This window comes from Tachypleus tridentatus, chromosome 4, assembly GCF_004210375.1.
Source record: "Tachypleus tridentatus isolate NWPU-2018 chromosome 4, ASM421037v1, whole genome shotgun sequence".
In the NCBI taxonomy this organism is placed as follows: Eukaryota; Metazoa; Arthropoda; class Merostomata; order Xiphosura; family Limulidae; genus Tachypleus; species Tachypleus tridentatus.
The window spans coordinates 99,329,792-99,351,952 of NC_134828.1; the positions used below are offsets into that span (position 1 = coordinate 99,329,792).

Here is a 22,161-nt window from a genome sequence, read left to right on the forward strand (position 1 = left end):
TTCAAAACAAATCAAGGCCCGGCATGGCCAGATGGGTTAAATCGTTCGATTCGTAATGTGAAGGTCGCGGGTTCGAATCCCGTTCGCACCAAACATGCTCGTCCTTTCATCCGTTGTGGCGTTATAATGTAACGGTCAAGCCCACTATTCGTTGGTAAAAGAGTAGCCCAAGAGTTGACGGTGGGTGGTGATGACTAGCTGCCTTCCCTCTAGTCTTACACTGCTAAATTGGGGATGGCTAGCGCAAATAACCCTCGCGTAGCTTTGCGCGAAAATTCAAAAAACAAACAATCAATCAATCCAGAAGTTCAATGTATGACTAATAGATGTCGCATCTGTTCGATCTACACAAATGAATTTTCATTCAGTTGTTTTCTGACAGCATTAGCAAATAAGTACGTACTCGTCTGAATGTGACGGTCTGCTGTCTTACTTATGTTGAAAACTGGATAAAAAATAATAATAATTATTATTACAGTTATTCTAAGTACCATATGAATACGTTTGCGATACCGAAAAAATACGCATGATAAAAAAGTGAATAGATTAGAGTAACATAAAGCAGATAGTCTAAGGCATCTGTTAGGAGAGAAAAATGATGTATTTTAGATTTCAAGGATCATTTTACAACTTATATCAAGGGTTTGTTTCTTTTGAATTTCGCGCAAAGCTACACGAGGACTATCTGCGCTAACCGTCTCTAATTTAGGTGTGTAAAACTAAACGGAATGCAGCTAGTCATCAAAATTTACGGCCAATTCTTAGGCTACTCTTTTACTAACGAATAGTGGGATTGACCGTCACATTATAACGCCCTCACGGCTGAAGAGGCGAACACTTTTGGTGAGATGAGGATTTACCACTGGCTATGCCGGAAGCTTATGCTAAAAAGAACGTGGTTTAAAAAATTATGTAGTATTGAAAAGCTAACAAGCTCAAAACTCATAAAAGATACTCAGTAACTTACGTATACATTTCCACTTACGCCGGAATAAAAGTAAGCTGTTGCTTTCCTGACTATAAAATTATCGACACTTTCCCAATACAATCGCTTCCTGTCACGAGATTTTTGTAGCGCCACCTAATCCCAATGTTTAATAGGTAAATAGAGCGTCACATGTTGGTTGCTTCTTCTCCTCGTAGGGTTTGTCAAGTTAGTGCTATTTCATTCTGTTATATACACGTGATGTATTTTGTTAATGTAATTTGTTTAGATGTAAATAAAGTGTTGTGCATGAGCATATTTATTAATCTATTTATGAAGAAAATTATGGGCATAACATTCATCGAATGAGCTCGTCAAAACTCTTGAAAACAGTATTAAGAAATATTGGGTGTTGTGATTTGCAATATTAAGAAACACACATTTATTTACGCAGAACTCTATATATCATTCTAAATCTATGGTTATCTCCCACGATTATAGTACTCGTGTAATTATAAACTATCAATTTCCACAGATTACTCGAATTTATTTCAAAAATCGGTTAATTCTTTACCATGTTTATTTCAATTTGTTTTAAATACGGTATTAAAAATGTTAAATGTAATCTTTTCTTCTTTTTTTTTTAATAGCCCCCAAATATTTTATTTCGACTGAGTTTGACTCTTTCGAAAATATATACGGATAGGAAATAAACAATAAGCATGAACATTGCGCGAAACAACACTGGCGGTTACGCTGGTCATGAGTCATCAAGCCAGTGCATCCTGTGACTAACGTGCGTCTTTACTATGTGAAAGTTATCCAGAATCTCTTACCCGAAAAAATGCTGTATTACAGTTAATGTTCGTAACTAGGTTAACAAGGTAAACTTGTGCAGTCGCTTCACTGGTGTATTTCGTTATACAAGAAAGTGGCCCTAACAGGGTTAAAACTGGTAGGTACACTCAGACAAGAGTAACGAGTACACGTTGTGGCTATAGATACTGTGGTCTGCGAGGCAAGCGTTAACTGAGAATTAGAATGTTGTCAACTTCAAGTGAACGTAAGTTTTATTTTTAAGTATTCAGAAAATGATTAGTTTTTATTCACCCTTTCTATCAGCGGCGGTACAAGCAGTTCAGAAGCCCACGGGCAAAGAATTGATCGAGATCTCTTTTCATAAGATAAGACCTGATCAGGCCCCGGGGCATCGCCCCGTCTGCCCCGCATTAGTTCCGCTTCTACACATTGTCGTTTAGGTTTCTCCCTTTTAATTCGTAAAGCATCTGTTTGTTTTGTGTTTAAGTGCAAAGACACACAACAGGACTATCTGTGCTGTACCCACCACACGTATCAAACCTTTATTTCTTTAGCAAAAGCCCTCATATTTAACGATGAACCACAGGGGTTTGTGCGTTGTAAACTACAGTGTAAGTTGTTATTTTAGGATGCAGCGTTGTTATTGAACATACAGATTGTAAAGCTAAATAACTTAATACAAGTATTTTAAATTCTTTTTGGACTCAAAGCACTTTTCGTACATTAACACTTATGCATTCCTCGAAATTGTGAAACTAGACTTTCCCAGTTGAATGTAACTAACAGATGGATTGATAAATACGTTAAAACAATAGAGTTATCCGAATTTTGATCTCAACTGTGAAACTCTTGTACAAACTGCAGATTTGGCTACCTGTTGATTGAAATACTATTTTGGAAGAAGCAGAAACAGTTTTAAAAATGTTTGACACGATCTCATGTAGTTTTTGGAACATATTTGTTTTCTTAGATTTTACGGAAAGCTATCTGCTCCAGATGCCTATCATTTTGAAGGGATAAGCCAGAGGGAAAGTAATTAATTATTCAACATCACTTGCTGCTAACTCTTGGGCAACTCTTGTGCGACCGAAGAATACTTGTATGATAATGCCTTCACAGCCCCAAATTGTGAGCGTGATTTGGGGTAAGAGGGACATAAACTACAGAACCTTATCTTGACAGTCCAGTATGCTAACCATTGAGCTATGCTGATCCCTTTTTGTAGCTTATGTCTGCCTTTTCATTTTAGCACAGTTCTTGTAAACTATGGAAGTGTGCGTCATCTCGACTTGAATAGCTGTCATAATTGCAGTGAAGTCAACATCACGCGGCTTTATATCTTCTTGATTAGTTTTTATTTAATTACTGCTGCGTCCCCTGGTTGTAAAGCAGTAAGTCTTCGGGTTTACAACGCTAGAATTAGGATTTCGCTTTCCCCTCGGTAGACACAATAGATAGCTCAATATGGCTTTATTGTAAAAAAAACAACAACAGAAAAACGTAATACATACAATTATTACTCAACACGTAATATTAACTACTAGAAATATTTGGTGTGAATAAACACAGCGTTTTCTTGATTACATAAACATAAAAATAACATTCAATTTCTGTTTGTCATTGCATGTTTTAGTATTTAATATGTGCACACACAAACGGCGACTGCAATAATTATGTACAAAAGTAACAACTGAAACGTCCAGACGTTTGGGTTTACATATACTTATTGTTAGTATCAACTGTGTGTACTGAATACTTTAGTTTGTTGTGGTTAATGTTAATAGTTGTAGTATGTACGCTCTCAGGGTGGTTCAACCATAATTTTTCGGACATGCAAAGTTAAAGTCCAAGGTCGATTCACCGCAATGAATATAGAACAGAATGCACATTGTATGAACAAACATCAACGACAACAACAAAGTGTACGAAAAGCAAAAGTTTAGTTACAAATGATATTTAATTACTTAGTTTTGAAACTAGAGAAAAGAGAATAAACGTTGAAAGAATAAATTTCAGAGAAAATTGTGTAGGTATTTAAAATGCATTAAAATATTCAAATGATCAAAGTTCTTTAGTACACGATTAAAATCGTTATTATGAAGTAGATTAAAGGCTTTAAAGGGAAGACAAATCGATGTCAAAGCATGTAGAGTGTTATTTCAGGACTTTTAATCCAGTTTCACAGATTATTCGAATTTATTTCAAAAAAGTTTAATTCTTTATAATTTTTGATGTTTTAATTATGTACTAAACAACGTCGAACGTTTGAATATAATTTAGATTGCACAATAAAATTATAGAATTATGACCACATAACACTGAAAGTTTTCTATTTAAGCTTATCACTTGTTTAAAGTACGTACTCTTTAATGTCATTTTATGTTCCCCACATAACTGAAGGCATTTCTGTGCGTTCTTTGTCACGGTCAATCCCACTATTCGTTGGTAAAAGAGTAGCCCAAGAGATGGCGGTGGGTGGTGATGACTAGCTGCCTTCCCTCTGGTGTTACACTGCTAAATTAGGGACGGCTAGAGCAAATAGCCCTTGTGCAGCTTTGCGCCAAACTCAAAACAAGCCAAACAAACAAACGTCACCAACATCTTTAGACGCATACAAATTTATAAGCTGGGAAACGGTTTGTACTTTGTGCGCGAAATACGTATGGTAATATTATACATCGATAACTTGAGCATTGTGACCATGATTAGAATTCCGGTTCAGCTAGTTATGATGTCTGATCCCGTTTCCAGATCCGAAACAATATTTTGTAATAATGTAAGTTCATAATGAAAAAAAATGATTGGACCTTTACTCCATTATACATTCACATATTATATTCTTAGAAATGCTTATGTTCTCATATGCACATTTTATAAAAAAAAAAAAAAATTGCAGTATTTTGTCTATCAGACTTGTATGAACCTTATAAACAAACCACATAATCAAAGAGATGGCATATTATTTGTGTTACATATAACTGGTTATTCAGCTTCGTACATTAAACTGGAAAGTACATTAACCTTCATGCTTCGTACAAAATAGACGACGACTTTACCACTCATATATAAACATTACGTTTCGACTTTCGAAATATCCAAAACGATAAGGCTGTTAGTGTATCGTTTTTATAAAATAGTGTATCTGTGACTGATATGTTAGAAACATTGTATGTTGTAATTATTTTTACAAGTAGCTTATCCATCAGGGAACACGCATACAAATAACAAAGTCGTTCTAAAGAGAGCCAAGACAAAACGAATGTTGTAGGAAGAGTTAACAGAGAAACAATGGAGTTTTGTAGGACACGTCACGAGAAGAAGAGATTGGAAGCATCGTTATGACAGGAAAAATCCTCAGAACATAAAGTAAAGGAAAACAAAGGCAGATTATGTTATCAGCATTTTCCAAGAAACAGGAATTACCAGTATAGAAATGATAAGAGCAATGGGAGACAGGGATTAGTGAAAGATAATTCTCACCCTGGATAAACATGGTGCACAGAGCGAGAGAACTCTTATCTACAACACAGCATTACAATGAAGACATTACCACTAAATGTGAACATGAATACTAAGTAGTACAACATGAAACAGGTGGCTAGTATTTTGTAGAAATACTTATTTAAAACAGTTTTCATTCGAAAGAAGTTTTTTAGTTGTTGGGTGTCAATACATGTTTGTGGTCATACTATAGAAGTTCTCTAGTTGTTGGGTGTCGATACATGTTTGTGGTCATACTATAGAAGTTCTCTAGTTGTTGGGTGTTGATACATGTTTGTGGTCATACTAAGATTCCAACATTCGACACCTGGATGTAATTTTCATGTTTCGCTTTCCCGCGTAGTGAAACTATTCTTTCATTGATTCAAAGTTGAAAGCAAAATTGTATTTATTTTTATCCACATTTTTCGCTTGAAAGCTTAGTCATGTTCCGAAATGCACATTATGGCAGAAAGAAAACACACAGTTAAATGTTTTCTTTTTCCACGCCATCCCCTCCACCCATAGGAAGTTTCGGTTTCAGCTACCCACCAAGAGACCCTCCAATTGCAAGTTGAGCACCTTACTCACCTGCCCATGCCAGGCCAGGTTCATACGTACCTAGTACCTTCTAGTCTTGCATTCGGGACTTAAATGACAGAAAGACTATTTTTAGTTGTAAATTTATCATTATTTTTTATTGTATAAAGTTAGAAACACAATACTTTATACATTTACTTAATTAACCCTGAAGTTTTATTCTTGAATCTGCCGTAATTGAGTTAAAAAAACCTGTAAATAAGTGTTTTATTCGCTTCAACATTTGCAGGACAGAACAAGGAAACTCATCTTGAACAGTTAATCCGGAAGCTGCAATCAAAATACTCTTCATCTGTTTAAGTCATCAAAACAGACTCGAGAGACCTGTCTTTCGAAATTGCTCCTTGTAGCAAAGAAAAGAAACTCGCTAAAAATAAACCAACAAAGACGAGACAGAAATAAATGTTTATTTATTGTTTATAACTTTTATACAAATTTAGTCGTTCCTAATTTTGATTTAGTTGCTTTTGTTTTTTTGAATTTCGCGCAAAGCTACTCGAGAGATATCTGCGCTAGCCGTCCCTAATCTAGGGACGTTAGGAAGACAGCTAGTCCTCACCACCCATCGCCAGCTTTTGGGCTACTCTTTAACCAAAGAAGAGTGGGATTGACCGTAACTTTATAACGCCCCCACGGCTAAGAGGGTAAGCATGTTTGATATGATGGGGGCTCGAATCTGTGACCCTTAGGTTACGAGATGAGAGCCCTACCCACCTGGTCATGCCGGGCCTCCCCTAATTTTGAACTGATAGATTGGAATGTCACTCTTGTCTGGCGAAATAGATTATCTGACTCTTTTACAATGCACCAGCGATTCGAGCGTTGAGAGCGTTTTTTGTTGTTTTTTCAAGAAACGGGACGCAAACCATGAATTGCAGGGTTCATAAAAGAAACGTTAGAGTTTATTAAAGTCTAAGAAATACCCTAAGTCGGACGTCATCCGGCTTTTCTATCCTATCTACACACCACGTGGTTTCCGTTTTTTAAGAGTCATTCTCATACACATGTGTCGTAGTTATTATTATGTAACGGATTCTGCTCTTTCCGCTTTACTCAACTACCACGATATCTTTCGTTGTATCTGTATTCTAAACCAGTCTCATTCTTACCACTTGTTATCATATCCTCACAGTGTTTTTTGGTTATAAATTTAGCTTCTACAGCCAGTAAAAGAAAGTAAATCATGTAAATCGAAAGCGAGATTTTGTTGAAAGTAAAAATCATATGAAAAGTTTCACGATATTGTCGCCGTTAGTAATTGCTTGTCTCGCCTACTTACTGAAACCGGTTGGTCCTGCTAACACACATTTTTTGCTTCCCTGTTTCTCGTGACCTATCTTGTATATTTTGATTCATTTGTATTTTAGTGTTTCTTCTCTCGCACAATTTCTTGAGATAAAACTGCCAAACTCCTTTAATAAATGCGTTCTCGCTTTTAATTCGTGTTACACTTGTTTTATATTCACGTAATCTCTTTATTCCTTCAACCACCTAGGACGATCATTCAAATATCTCACACCCTACTGCTTTCTCTTCTTCTTGAAATTATTTTTCTAGCTTCACAACTACTTAAGTGCACGTGGTCTAAACAGCTAAATAAGCTTCTTCTAGGATTCGAGTGTAGCCGTCCCTAATTCTAAACTTTTGACGAGGAGACAGGTAGCATTCACCGCCAAAAATATTTGTCCGAACTTATAAAACGAAATATGGGATGGACTTTCACAGGTGAGAATACAGAGTATGTTAATAGCTTCACCTTTAGCCCCAAACTCATGAAACGCAGCTCGACAAGTAAGAACTAGATCACGCCTCATATTAATCGTTCACAATTATTTTTATGGCAGACGTGTATGTGTTCGTGTATATGTATGTTGCCTTCTACAATTCTCGATTTTCTAGAGTGTTTTAATAATACTCAGTTCTCATTGGATAAACAGACGTATTTAAATCCACAGAACAGGCTTAATTTTGTACATATTTTCAAATCGCTATCTAGAGGTTAGAACATTACAGTCTCTGGTTCTAATAGTCGTTGAGTTGACAGTCTCAAACAATCAATTATATATTTAAACATCTTTTCAGAAAATGGACAGTTTTCTTGAATTTCTATCTCGCCGTTACAAACTGTTGTTCTGCCGTTTGTTTGTTCTTGTTTTTTCCTTTTAATAAATTCTAATAACGATTTTTTATACTCTACATTAATTTGAAAAGTTATCCTAAAATTCACTGTGAACTATTCACTTCTGCTGCCGTATTATCCGGATCACTGACAGAACCAATTTAATTTTGAAAATTTATTCGAAACCTTTAACTATTCACAACATAATTTCACACCAGTCTTCGTCACTGTTTGTAAAAAAAACTATCAGAATGCCAAACTTTACGAGATTCCTTCCTAACTCACATCATCCCCCTCAAGGGTGAAAAAAAAAATACCCTCTTAAAATTTAATTTAACTCTAATTTCTTCAATTATTTTCATACATTTTTTTTCAAACGCACTCTAGCGCAGTTCCTTTTCACTAAATGCGAAACCATTAAGTTTTGCCAGGACAGATTATTTTAGTTATTGACTAGAATATTAGCACTTTAACTCCTCATTTTCTCATGTCGTCACATTATTTGTTCACTACTTAGTATAATGTTTTAAACATTATTTCTCCCGAATCCTTTGCGTGTTTGGTATCAAACCACGGATTTTAGTTATAATCTCTCTCGGAGTAATTAAAGGCAAGATAAACAAAGAAATTAAATGTTTAAAACAGCAATCGGCTTTGTCATAGACCTAAAAAACATGTCGCTGACTACCGAGAAATACATGAAAACAGGTTTCACTCAGAAGTAGTTCTTATATATAGTAATAAGACAATGTGTAATCAAAACCCTTACTTTTTAATCGAGTCTGTTTTCTGTGAGGAGGCTAGTTTCGACGTAAATCTCTACTGTCTCCGGGCTAGGCTAGGTTGTTATGAAGTTTGACTCGCAATCTGCGGATCGCAAGTTCGAGTCTCCATCCCACCGACATGTTCGCCCATTCAGCTGTGGTAGCGTTATAATACGACGGGTCAGTTTCACTGTTTGTTGGTAAAGAGTAGTTAGTCCAAGGGTTGGCAGTGGGTGATGATGACGATCCGCCCTCCCTCAAGTTTTTCATTACTAAAAATGTCTCAGCTCTCGTGTAGTTTTACGTGAAATTCGACAAGCAACACTGTTGTTAAGTTAGATTTTTAACGCTTTTCTCAGAAGATAAATTCATACATATTTATATACGTCAAAGTGGTAATTAACTTACTGTTTTTTTATAAATTAATTTTTTATCTTTATCTGTTAGCCTTTAACTTTTTATTTTACCCTTTTTACAGGTGTTAACAGTTATACAAATAATTCCACTGGAGTTTAGATGTTACGTTTAGTTGTTTATAGTCAGTGCAGAAATTTGTTATTCATTATTTGTCGTCTTATTCGTGGTCGTGGTTTCACCATTGCAGATACAAGCAACTTTTTTCTGATAATGTTCAGGTGGCATTTCATACGAAAATCTCCACACAAAATCTTCACAATTCAATAAATGCTTAATAACATTATGGTGCTTTCTCATTTATTTCCAACATGTTTCAGTTCTGAGCTTTTTGGCTGTAAACCTCTGGCATCAAATCCTCTCCTGAACTGATGAAATCGTGTATACATTATTTTAGTTATAATAATGTAGTAGGGTGTCTGGTCCTTTTCCGTTCTATTACACCAGTGCAATTCCTTTCAGATTATTCATTTGTTACTAAATACGTTCATATTTTCCATTCAACAAGCACTTTTAAACATTCTGCTCCCTAATAACTTACTAAACCCTAATTGTATTGTTCATCGTTGTGTGAGTTGTGTCACTGAAAAGTTTTTAATTAGCAATTCCTTTGTTAACTTAATTTGTACAAGTCGTGAACCACTGGGACAATGAAAATGAAAGTACAACCTTAATAATGTGCACTTTTTTCTTATTACGATCTTGCATCTAAGTGGCAATTAGAAATTGTCCGGTTTTACCCTCTTGTGACTAGTATTTAGATAGTTTTTAATTAACAATTGCATACCACTTGTTAGAAAACACACGAAAAAAAATTTGTGTGTGCATAACGCTATAACGATACGTTGTTACAATCCACACACGTTTGTGGCTCCCCAGAGGCTCAGCGGTATGTGTGCGGACTTAAAACGCTAAAAACCGGGTTTCGATACCCGTGGAGGGCAAAGCACAGATAGCCCATTGTGGAGCTTTGTGCTTAATTCAAAACAACAACACATGTCTGTGTAAGTGGGGGGATTCCGATTTTTGCTGTTGTAAAATAATGCAGTATATCTCTGCTCAGGTCCAATCAGTTGGTTCCTCACCCCCATATGCTGGTATTCTGAATGTATTCAACATTCCTGAAAACAAAATGTAGGTAGTGGAAAACTTAATTAAATGAAAAAGTTAAGACCCTACATTTACATATCTAGTGCCGAAGAGGTCTTTCGCTTAATACCATGGCTCATCAGACCGGTTAGAACACCGACAAACACAGCAGAGGTTTAAAATACTACATCAAATATTCAAGAGAGCTCATTGTTGTTCGACCAGGTTTCTAGAGTGTAGCTTCCCAAAATAAGGGATTAGAGATTCGTACAAGATATTATGAACTAGTAGATAAACTGAATAATAATAACAAAATATCGCTTACGAAGATAATCTAGGACAGCGTTTCCTAACGCAAAAGTTATTGCGCCCCGGTAATGTTAGTTGTATTTTAAAAGAAAGCATGTAGCAGGTGGGCGTAGCAGGAGAGGTGTGTTTTTCTGTTCGATTGCTCTTCAGAGTTACACGAGTAAGATCGAAGAAGATAAAAAAATTCTTGTTTCGCCTGGTCGATGACGACATTAGAGAGTAATTTACATTAAACTTAGTACTTCTCGGTGGAGTAGTAAATGAATTCGTGAAGAGGAGATGCCTAGAGATCAAATGTCACAATTCTCAACGCAGTAACAATGGAGGTTGTTCATAAATATTTCCTTACAAGATTAAGAACTTAAAATTTATATTGAAACTTGATTTATTTATCTATGTTTTGAAGCCAGGTTTATTCGTATACCTTGATAATTAAATAGCTAAATTAAATATCAAATGTATTTCACAAAAGTGTCGTAACATGCTTTCTTATACCCGCCCCTCACGAAAGAGTTAAGAGTAGAGCGCCTTAACCCACCTGGCCATGCTGGGCCTAGAATGTATCTCATTATAGCTTCTGGCTGACTTGAAAATGTGACAAAAATGTACTTCTCTAACTAGCCAGTAATTAAGCATTTAGTGTTATGTGAATACTTGCATTCTTTTTCTGTACGTTTGTTATTTGATTCGTTTCCTTCAAACTTCCTGTATTAATGTGCTCAGAATTTCCCTCTATTTTACCTCTGAAAAGTATTTGCTTTCAAATACTTTTCATTTATTTGAGCTATTTCTACCCCAAATTTTTGTGATAATTTCTTTCATTTTAATAGTCGATCAATTTTAGAAGTTCTTGGAAGCTTTTTGCGAAGTCGTTCAATATATTTATTTAATCGATTCTGAACCCCCAATATGCCTCAGTTGTCACACCCTTTCACACTTTATTCGATAACCTTTTAGCTTAACAATAGCCATACAGTGTGATTTATATCGCGAAAGTCTCCGTCTTGAGATTGTCACGTTCAAGGCTTCGGTGTTTTGAAGTTTGTTTGTTTTTCTCTTCATTTCAGTTACATAGAAATCCATAGGCACCGAATGAGGTTAAACAGAAGATAAGACTAGAAGTTTTATCTTGCTGAACACATATCTGGATTTCCTTGTTTCTAGATACAGATTCTTCTTAATTACAGACTGGAGCACTTAGATTATTTTCGTTTGCATCCCCGTCGTACCAAACATTCTCGCCTTTTCAGCCGTGGAGGCGTTATAATGTGACGGTCAATCCCATTATTTGTTGGTGAAAGAGTAGCCCAAGAGTTGGCGGTGGGTGGTGATGACTAGCTGCCTTCCCTCTAGTCTTACACTGCTAAATTAGGGACGGCTAGTGCAGATAGCCCTCGAGTAGCTTTACGCGAAATTCAAAAACAGAAACAGAACAGAACTGGATTACTTTCTTCTTTTCTTTTCACTGATTTTTGAATTTGTAAATTTAGAAACAGTCACCATCTAAAAGTTACATTTTAACATTGTTTATAAAGACATGAATAACAAACATTTTTTCTTTTAATGAAGTCACTAAAAAAAAACATCAACAACAACAAAACAAACATTATACGATTGATAATCCTGTCTGAGTGTATGAATATTTTACGTCATAGGAGGCTCCTACATTTTCTTCCAAAACAGTGGCCCGGCATGGCCAGGTGGTTAAGGCACTCAACTCGTAATCTGAGGGTCGCGGATTTGATACCTGAATTGATACCTTTTGTTCTTAAATCAAACCACATTGGGCTATCTGATGGATCCACCGCAGTGGATCGAGCCGCAGAATTTACTATTGTAAGTCTGTAAAATTACCCGCTATTCCATTGAAAGACGGCACTAAATAAAATTATCTCCTAAAAGAAATAATACAGATGTTGAGTCACGTTATTTAAAAAAAAAAAAAGTTAATCAGCATTCCACGTGATAATCACAGCTGATTTAAAGTCGCCGTTGAATAAAATGTATGAAATACATTGATGCTTCATTGGTGGAGTGGATACTACCAAAAAAAATTTAACGCGTTTTTGGTTTGTTTGGAATTTCGGGCAAAGCTACACGAGGGCTCTCTGCGCTAACCGTCCCTAATTTAGCAGTGTAAGACTAGAGGGAAGGCAGCTAGTCATCACCACCCACCGGCACAATATAACGCCCCACAGCTGAAAGGGCAAGCATGTTTGGTGTAACGGGGATTCGAACCCGCCACCCTCAGATTATGAGTGGAGTACCTTAACCACCTGGCCATATCGGGCCGCAGATGTGGGAAAATAGCTAGTTACCTTTAAAGTTATTTAAGTTTTAAAAGTAGAAAAAAAAAAAAGAAATCGTGTGTTTACCATTATGATATGTTATCCCTAACCGTTTGAGAATTTTGTAAAATTTGGATTTATTACCATTTTCTTAAATAATGTCATCAAATCCATTTCCATTGCACTTAACAAAATTTGAAATATTTTGCTTGAAAATATGAAAACGAACTTATCTAAAGTTAGTTAGTTAGTTATCACCATTAGATTCCATCTAGGAACATAGGACTGCAATAGCTTGCGGATTCTTCAACAAGTATTTAAGTGAGTAGGTTGTTAGCCCACTGCACCGAGCCGTCCCTAATTTTGCAGTGTAAGACTAGAGGGAAGGCAGCTGATCACCACCCACCGCCAACTCTTGGGGTACTCTTTTACCAACGAATAGTGGGATTGACCGTCACATTATAACGCCCCCACGGCTGGGAGGGCGAGCATGTTTGGCGCGACTCGGGCGCGAACCCGCGACCCTCAGATTACGAAGCGCACGCCTTAACGCGCTAGGCCATGCCAGGCCAGAGACCTTGTTAGAGTATTTACTAATCTGGATGCCGAAATGGGTATTACAAAATATAACTTAACGAAGATCCATTGCAGAAACATATTGTACTTCTGCATTTATAATAGTTATATAACTTTTAATCAACTGTGGGTATTTCAATGCGTGCAAGTTTTTTTACTATTTTTTATAATAAATATAAATTTTGTTTTAAATGATAGAAAACTCCTTATTTAGAGGTCGTTAATTTACAAAAGATGACCTTGAATAACTCGCCTATTTACAAAAAAAAAAAATGTTTTTATTCATTATGCCGGCTCTCGAAAGATCAATTTCAAAAGGTGGGCCTGTTTTAGCTTTACCGTATTATCCTTAAGCAAATCTTCGACAGTTTGTCAGTAAGTTCGTTTACTTTTATCACTTGTTTAATTTTGGAGTTTTGGACGTTCCTGGTTAGTTATCTATAACCCTAATAGACTAAACCCTTTTGTATCAGCACATTAAGCTTTAGTTCGTTATAACTGTAGATGAATAACCAGGAATATTAATACATTAAATGATTATAAATTCTTTTTTTGTTTAATAGTGCTGATTTAAATTATCTATTAGCAGTAACTGATAAATACTGGACTATTTATTTGTGTGTATTTTTAGAAATAGTTAAAAGTGTGTACAACAAGTTCTTTAACCTATAGATCAGGGGTCCCTAAACTTTTTTTACTGTCAACCCCTTCATGGAATCCTTGGCCATTTAACAGCCGCTCCATTCTTTAAAGTAATAAAAATCTAAGTCATAGTTAAAGGAAGAATAGCTTAATAAAAACATATAAATAATAAAAATATATTATGATAAACCAACTTTACCTTTTTATTGATCGTCTGACATTTGTAATGGGAGGGATGTAGTTGACGATATTTGAGAAAAGCACTAATATTTGGTTGTAAATTGGTGAGTTTTAGTCTTAACATACCACGCTCTTTTATATTCGGTTACTTCCTCTGCTTTGTTAGGATTGAATATACATGGCTAAAACCAGCTTCAATCATATAGGAACTTGGGAATACAAGTTAAAAAGGGTTCACCACTGCGAAAGGTTTTGGATACTTATTGACAATATTTACATTACTCCAGAAGTCGCTGAGGGTCGTAATATTGAACAATGATTTAGCTTCGAGATTCACGAAAAGTTCAATAAGTTCATCTTGTAAATTAGATTAAATAATTACCTTTTCTGTTTCCGGATCAAATGACGTAACAATCTAGTCAGATACGTGCATTTTCTTTAAGTCCTCAAAGCGCACTTTAAAGTCTTCACTCAATTTTTCAAGGTGCTTTATGTACATATCCAAGTCATCATCAGAAATAATCTGGTCTTCATCTTCCAGTTGCCGTAAGTTTGAAAAGTACTGAAAACATCTTCGTAGCAATGAATATTTAAAAAGACTTATTTTGACTTCAAAGCCTAAGAGGATTGTTCGGGTTTGAATAACTGTTACATCTTTACCTTACAGACGGGTCTGTACATCATTAAATTTTAATATAGGTCTGTCAAATACAAAAGATGATTCTTATTCTTTTCAACTCATCACATGGAAAGAAATCCACATCTGTAAGAAACTCCACAGTTGAGTCATACAACTCGATAAGCCTTTGCAAGCAAACATCTCTTGACAGCTTCCTCACTCCAGTATTCAACAGTAATTAGTTCACCAGTTCATCATTTTTTTACATAGCTTAGCAAATAATCGCAAATTAAGTGGATGTGCTTTAATTTTATTTATCGATCCGATGCACACCTTTAGAGTATCATGCAATTTGTCACCGAGATTTTTTGCCACAAGGTGGCGTCTATGTAGTACACAGTGAATAGTATGCACATAGTGAAACTTTTCCTTAAAAACAGCCATCCATTGAAGGTGCGCCATCTGTAGCAACCGCAATTGTATTGCTGAGTGAAATATTGTGCTTATTTAAATATTCCTCCAAACACTGAAAAATCGTCATCCCTTTTGCATCACCTTTAAGATACCTTGCGAACAAAAACTCGTCAACAATTTGTTTTTGAATTTGACTAAAATACCTCAACTAAGCCTTGATAATGTTTGAATTACCAAAAGTTGGTTCATCAAGTTGGATGTAAAACTTACAATGCATAAGCTCGGATCCCAGAGTTTTTTTTTTCGCATCTTTAGCCACCTCATCAACATGTCTTTGAACTGTATTTGCACTGAAAGGTAAGCATTTTATAATAGGACCAGAGTTTGTTTCTCATAACATTTTCAATAACTTCTTTAATTGATGGTATTATGATCTCCTCTGTAATAGTATACGGTTTTCCTTTATTTGCAATATCGAGAGAAATATTATATGATGCCCTCCTTTATTATCAACCTGAACAAGTGCTTTCATAAATACCATTATATTTGGTCGATTTTTATATTTTTCTTTCAACGTTTTAAAAAATCAAGATCTTTATCTTTCTTATCGGAATGAATTTTGTGAAGGTGGTCTTACATCTTTGCAGGTTTCATAGCATCATTACTAAAAACCTTTTCGCATAGGAGGTATATAGGCTTCGTTTCATTTGCAAGCGAAAGTACGAATCTAAATTTCAAGTAATCTAGTGTATATTCTCGGCACTTCTTTTTAGGATCTGTGGCTACCATTACGGCTAATGGGTTCGTGGTTAAAGTTAAATAAATTAACTTTATCAACGGGTTACAAGAAGCACAGATCAATGTTTTAATGTTTTAAATTTAAGCAAAAGTGCATAGAAATATATAAAGTAATTTTATTTTTATTGCTATCGATTTAGGTGGCACAACGTTACACACTTTTCGTAGATCTGAAACGCAAAATTTTCATTTTACTTATTTTAGGTACAGTACTTTGATTTTTTAGTCTTTCAAGCACTGTTTTATTAATTACGATACCTAATGTTCTTTTTAAAACTAAACAAAATCGCACCTCTACTTCCGGATGCAGCAAATACCAATAAATAATTAAAATAATCAAGAAAAACTTATTGGTAATCATCAGAAATGTGAGTCAGAATGAACCTGAAACACATTGAAGAATACATCACGCTCACAATGCTTCCTGATTGGCTCAGTTACAACCGTCAGTTGGGTGGGCAGAGAGTAAACGACTCTTCTTGTCCAGACTCGTAAATGATTCACGCATTTTTGTACAGTTAATTTACAGCTGGTAATTTTATTTCTTTGATTATACGACTCTTGCTTTCTGCACAATATATTATGTCCATTTGACCATCAATATTTAATAAGTCGTGCAATAATGCTTCTGTATTAACAATTTCTAATCGATCATCAATCGACCCTCGGAAATGTCTCATCGATCCTTGGGGGTCGATATCGACCACTCTGAGGACCCCTGCAGTATAGATTATCATAGATATATCATAAACCCTATATAGTTCACTTCTTATTGCCAAAAGCCCACTTATTCCTGATCAATTGCTTTAGAATTTCACTTGACAAGCCAACATTTTTTCTTTATTATTACCGCCAAACCATCACAGCTTATACATTCGTTTCTTCGAGTTATCACGTTTGTATCATCTACTTTTAAAATTGTCTGTTCCTTTTCTGTGTTTAGGCCTACTTTCAATAAACATCTGATTTTTGCTTATAGGCCTACGTCAAATAATCGTCTACCTTTAGCGCCGTTGGACTCGCTCAAATACATATTAATCGTTAGGTCTTCCTCCTTTCTTCACGTGGGTTCGATTCCCCGCCACACCAAACATACCATTTCAGCCGTTGTAGCGTTATAATGTGACGGTAAATCCCAGTGTTCATTGGTAAAAGAGTAGCCCAAGAGTGGACTAGAGATAGTAACAACTAGTTGCCTTCTTACACTGCTAAATTAAGGACGGCTAGTACATATAGCTCCCATGTAGCTTTGTGCGAAATTTAAAAAAAAACGAACAAACTTTCTCAGTCTGAACGTCTCTTACATTACTTTGTTTATCGTCTGCTCTGTCTTTATCTGTCTGCTATTTCCCACTCATACTATTTATAGGTTTATTACTAACTCGTCTGCTTTCTATATATATGTTCATCAATAAATTTTGCGCGACGTTCTATAATCACGACATCAAGAATTATACGACTCTTACCAAATTACGTAACTAAACTTGTCAAAACATTTAATTTAAAATGTTTGCTTCTAACGCTCTTGTTATGAACAAAACCAAACAGTTATAAATATTCACTCACAAAATAATTAATATCTACACCATTCATTCGGTATTATGTACATGCATAATTTCACTTTACCATGTTAAATAAATTAAATTTAATTAAATATCTTCCCTTTTGATACTTCTTAAAGAAATAACAAGTGTCAAAAATCGCTCACTTTGGTTGACGGTCTTTCCTTGGACTCTATAAAATGGTAAGAAACATTGTCATCTAAAGGGAAAAAAATCCCTACATCTCTTTAGTGAAGCTGAGCTCTCTTTTATGCTGGGTGCACCCACTGCATCGAAAACAAACGTTTTTGTCAAACATGCATTGCAGTGAGTCTCTGATTTAAAACAAACATCAAACTTAGTATAATTTTCATTGTTGAAATAATACATGGAATGACAAAAAACAGTTGTAAACAACCCAGTAGACAACCGTTTTACATATATGATATAATCCAAGGCATTGAGTTGACTGGACATTTATTTATTCATCACTGTTTATAAGAAATTTACCACTAAATACTTTCATTGGGCATCATCTATTAGTATTATATTTATGCTCTGTGGCTCATAAACAGTTAATTGTAGGGAATATGTGTATGTATATAAATATCAAAATACTTCAGGAAAACATTACATGATATTTGTTTCAGCAATTCGTAAAATTTCTTCTTAGTATCAAGAGCGATCTATCATTCTTCATGTGTGCTGGATGTCAGTCTGACAAAACTTATAACGTAAGTGTTAGTTTTTGCAAGCACATTTCATGAAGAAACGCGACTTCCGTCGTTAGTTGATTAAAATAAATTCTTAAAGAGCACGAGCAGAAAAACATATAAAGAAAGAAACGTGTTTCAGTATATATTTGTAGTTTTTCGGCTTGGGTATATCTTTTGTTTTCACATTGATATTATACACACGCATTATTTTATAATACCATCCCATAGACATTTAATCAAATATCTTCCCTTTGACACTACTTATAGAAATTACAACTGTCAAACAACTCATTCTTCAGCAGTCGTTTCTTGTACCCAGTAAAATGACGAGTAACTGTGGCATCCAACAGAAAAAATCCCAACGACGACTTAGAAAAGCTGAGCTCTTTACCGTGCTGGATGTAACCATTGCATTGACAAACAAATGTTTGCTAACATGTATTGTAGTTAGTTTCCTTTGCTAAAAAATATATATTATATATTTTTTTATTATTGTAAATAGCCTTCTAGACAATTGCATTGCATGTACTCTCCGGTCCAAGAGATTGGGTTTTTACAGCGGATATTTGCGTGTACGTTAATAATAATAATAATGTCATGTACATATAGCGATGCCAGAAACTGAAGTAATTTTATACATTTCTTATATAGATATTATTTGTTAGTGAGGTTGATACATAAACAATTTTCTTTTTTAGCAGTTTTTCTTTCATTGGACCAAAAGGTGCGTAAGTATCCCTTCCTGCACTGAGAATTACAGGATGGTTTTATGACTAAACATTTATTAAAGTTTAATAACAGGCGAGGGGTAATCTATTGGTTTGTGTCTCTTGCTCCTGATTGAAAGGTACAACGTTCGAATCGCCGTATGCCGCTGTGAAAATGCTATTAATTTAATCTTTGCTTAGAGGAAGCTACCTGCTTAGATCAAAAATATTAATACAAATTATTCTGGTAGCTAGTACAACAATATAATACACCTTATTTCTAATAAATATTAAAATGCATTGTTTCATAAATTAGGTAATCTCTCTATTCGGAAGCCCCCGCTGGTACAGCGGTAAGTCTACGGACTTACAACGTTAAAATCAGGGTTTTGATTCCCCTCTGTGGACCAAGCAGATAACCTTATGTGCCTCGCACACATACTCGCTGTTAAGAACATTTCTAGCTATAAATCGAATACTATCTGAAGTTAAGGCACTTTAAAATAGTTAGGTTAGTTCTAAGTTTATACACTAAGCTAATATTAATAAATAAGCCATACAGTAAAGATATAATAATTAAAAATAATAGAAATAGATATATTAAACATTTTGAGCAGTACATTTAATTAAAGTAACTTTTGCAAAATAATAAGTCTAATTACTGAATAAATAAACACCAGTTATTTGCTTCATCTCGCTCCCTTGTGGCACAGCGGTATGTTTGCTGACATATACTGCTATAAATCGGATTTCAATACTTGTGATGAGTACAGCACAGATAACCCTTTGTGTATCTTATACAACAGCAATGCTTCATTTTCTTTAGCAAATTTAATGCTTTTTGAAGAACTTATTCTCCAACATAATCTACGCAATCTTTTCTTTCTCTTTTAAACGGTTCCAAAAATGTTCGGCATTGGCCAGATGGTTAGAAAGTTGACTTGCAATCTCAGGTCGAAGGTTCGAATCTCCATCCCACAAAACATGATTGTCTTCTCCGCTGTGGGACCTTATAATGTGACAGTCAGTTTCACTACTTGTTGGTAAAAAAAAAAAAAGCCTTAGAGGTGGTCGGTAAGATAACTAGTTGTCTTCCCTCTGGCATTACACTACAAAATTATGGACAGTTATCGCAGATAGCCCTTGTGTAGCTTTAAGCGAAATAAAAAAAAAAAGGTATTGAACCGTTTTACAAGTTTGTATGACTTACCTGTTGTTGACAGTTGGTATGAATTGCATATGCTGACTAAATTTCCAAATCCTTAATCACAAATAGTTACTGTGCTGTTGACTATAGTTTCGCTCTTCAAAGAATGCATTACGCTTTTACGTCGCTCATCATATTTTTCCATTTTATCTTTGAGGAAAAAGAAGAAATATATTTAACCTATGTATACATACAATCATAATCATTATCCGCTGTGCAATATCGAATAATGAATTCGATGAAACGTCATAACATAGTATATATACCTACATTGATTTAGGTTACTATTGATAATCTTCGCGGCCTGGCATGGCCAAGCGTGTTAAGGCATGCGATTCGCAATCTTAGGGTCGCGGGTTCGCATCCCGTCGTGCCAAACATGCTTGCCCTTTCAGCCGTGGGGGCGTTATAATGTCACGATCAATCCCATTATTCGTTGGTAAAAGAGTAGCCCAAGAGTTGGCGGTGGGTGGTGATGACTAGCTGCCTTCCCTCTAGTCTTACCCTACTAAATTAGGGACGGCTAGCACAGATAGCCCTCGAGTAGCTTTGGACGAAATTTAAAAAAAAAAAAAACAATAACATTCGTGTAGCGTTTTGCGAAATTCAAAAATAAACAACGATACAACTTTAGAGCAGCTTGACATGCTAGATAAGTTACTACATGTTTTACCGTTCAGCTGCAGAATATCGTATTATACAAGCTGGGACAGAGAGTACGTTTAAAAAAAAAACTTTTATGACTTTACAAAGTAATGGATAATAATCGAACTAAATCCTGTGCTATAACATAAGAATATGCTACTCTAATTAAAATGTAACAAAGTTAAATGTAATAAGAAGAAAAATGGCACAATAAACATACTTTGAGATGTATCTGACGTAACTAATATGATCTGTAATAATCACTGTCAATTTATAAAGCACTAAGGGCGGGCGACAGGAAGTAATAAATAGTTAAAGTAGTAGCCAACAAGATTCGAGAAAACTCAATGATAATAATACTTAAGAGAAGGAAGTAACAACAATGGTAAATATGACAATTAATCACAAAACAAAAGCCCTAATCTAACGTAACTAATGACACTGTTGTACTATACAAGTAGGTATAGGATACTGTTATGTAGCTTATTTTACCTATAGTAAAACATAACGTCGCTCAATATGCCATGCCCTGGGATGGCCAAGTGGTTAAGGCGTTCGACACATAATCCGAAAGTCGCGGGTTCGAATCCCTGTCGCACACAACATGCTCGCCCTTTCAACCGTGGGGGCGTTATAATGTGACGGTCAATCTCACTGTTCGTTGGTAAAAGAGTAGCTCCAGAGCTGACGGTGGGTGATGATGACTAGCTGCTTTCTGACTTTTCTTACACTGCTAAATTAAGTGCGGCTAAGTGATGAAAAAGTTTTGAAAAGATCGTGATGTTTAGTCTTTTAAACCCGTAATTGGTGAACTTGTTGAATTTGTTGTTGAAAGTATATCAGGAAAACCCTCGCTTGTAAAACGATGAGTTTACAAGTTCTGCCGCCGAAACCTTGTAACATTCAACAAATTCGCTTGTGTCTATAAAGTATTGAGTAGTAAACATTGTGACGTATTTATGTAAACATTAGTATTAGGAAAGTTTACAGCTTTAAAACTGAAAGTGTACGTTTTACTGAAAACTTTGAAGTTGTAAGTTTGATTGCCGATGTTGACATCTCGATCCAGATGGCGTATTTTGATTTTAATGAAGATTTGAATTATTGGGGCTAAGCATGTTTGACTGTGTTAAAAATATACCTAGATAAGTGTGTGTAATGAGCTGGTGGCTAGAGCGCCCTATTTGCAATCTGCAGATTGCTTGTTCGAATCCAGTCGTCGAGAATGATTGTCTTTATAACCTACAATCAATCTCACTTTTCGTCGGTAGAAGAGTATCTCAGAGTTTACAATGAGTGGTGTTTACTA

At 35.3% G+C, this 22,161-nt stretch overlaps 2 protein-coding genes across 11 annotated transcripts in view; one reads left to right on the forward strand and one right to left on the reverse strand.

Annotated features, from left to right (window-relative positions):
- LOC143249751 (AP-4 complex subunit epsilon-1-like) overlaps positions 1-9,275 on the reverse strand; it is a 140,894-nt gene extending 131,619 nt beyond the window's left edge. For 2 of the 6 annotated variants that reach the window (XR_013027926.1, XM_076500108.1), the window contains exon 1: positions 8,713-9,274. Coding sequence is in view for 2 of the 6 variants with exons in the window: in XM_076500108.1 (XP_076356223.1) it covers position 8,713 (1 nt within the window). In the remaining 4 variants the exon portion in view is untranslated. Of the gene's footprint in view, positions 1-967; positions 1,125-8,712 lie in introns of those variants that run through there. The other 4 variants (XR_013027927.1, XM_076500100.1, XM_076500102.1 and 1 more) reach the window with 4 other exon arrangements.
- Positions 1-22,161, forward strand: part of LOC143249754 (chymotrypsin-like elastase family member 2A) — an 87,478-nt gene that overhangs the window by 13,590 nt on the left and 51,727 nt on the right. The window contains exon 1 of one of the 5 annotated variants that reach the window (XM_076500117.1): positions 1,098-1,153. The exons of 1 other annotated variant lie outside the window; for it this stretch is intronic. Coding sequence is in view for 2 of the 4 variants with exons in the window: in XM_076500113.1 (XP_076356228.1) it covers positions 1,967-1,988 (22 nt within the window). In the remaining 2 variants the exon portion in view is untranslated. Of the gene's footprint in view, positions 1-1,097; positions 1,154-1,657; positions 1,989-7,515; positions 7,550-22,161 lie in introns of those variants that run through there. 3 more of the 5 variants (XM_076500113.1, XM_076500116.1, XM_076500114.1) reach the window with 3 other exon arrangements.